At 37.0% G+C, this 828-nt stretch overlaps 1 protein-coding gene across 1 annotated transcript in view; it reads right to left on the minus strand.

The window, feature by feature from the left end:
- Window positions 1-691: 691 nt before the first annotated feature.
- The window catches only part of LOC105988622 (protocadherin beta-5-like), a 13,450-nt gene continuing 13,313 nt past the window's right edge, over window positions 692-828 (minus strand). Inside the window, exon 3 of the mRNA XM_013020293.1 lies at window positions 692-811. Coding sequence (XP_012875747.1) covers window positions 692-811 — 120 coding nt within the window. The remainder of the gene's footprint in view (window positions 812-828) is intronic.

Consider the following 828-nt stretch of genomic DNA (forward strand, 5'->3'; position numbering starts at 1 on the left):
CCTTCCTATGCAACTGTAACCTCGCTGCACATCAATTTGACAATAATTAAAAAATTTTTAAAAGAACATGAATCTAAAAAGGAAAGGGGAAAAACCGAAAAGTAATAAGGAAGATAAAGGGATTGAAAAGGGTAAATATATGCAAGTACAACAGAAAATTAAGTGGCAAATTTCACTGTTGAAATAAAGATAGCATGAGAGAACTATTCGTTATAAATGAAATGTTTTGAATTTTATGATGGATTCTTTCCATTTACAATTAACTTAAATACATGGTTAAAAACAAAACTATGCCTGTACTTTGAAAATTTTAACATTTACACGTTTGTTTAACTACACAGACTCTGACTGTAACTGCTTTTAAATACATAATTTGAAATGAGTTAAGTAGATGTATTTGAAATCACCAGTAAAACAATGGATTCATTATTCCTGCCCATTAGCAAAAAAAAAAAAAACATAAAGGCATTCATTAACTGAATTAATGAGAAGAGCCACTTTGATATAAGAAAAACATAAAACCACAAACAATCTCGTATATCGATATGAAAACAAGAGAAAGGAATATAAAGTTTTTAATATTTCAGTTACTACAAAGCCTCAGCCTTAAGTGTCATGAAAAAGACTATTTGGAATAACGGGTTTCAGGAAATTGAACTCATTGGTGCCAGTTCCTCCCTGCAGACACACCTCATACTGGTAGCTGTGGGCCAGGGTCCCCGTGCCACTCAGGTCCAGCAGGTGTCCAGGCAAGGGGCCATCGGGCAGCGCGCAGCCGGCCAGCGAGCGCGCCCTGCTCCTCCTGCACAGCCTGGCGGCCACGAAGAG

Source organism: Dipodomys ordii, unplaced genomic scaffold (assembly GCF_000151885.1).
Source record: "Dipodomys ordii isolate 6190 unplaced genomic scaffold, Dord_2.0 Scaffold50, whole genome shotgun sequence".
Taxonomy (NCBI): Eukaryota; Metazoa; Chordata; class Mammalia; order Rodentia; family Heteromyidae; genus Dipodomys; species Dipodomys ordii.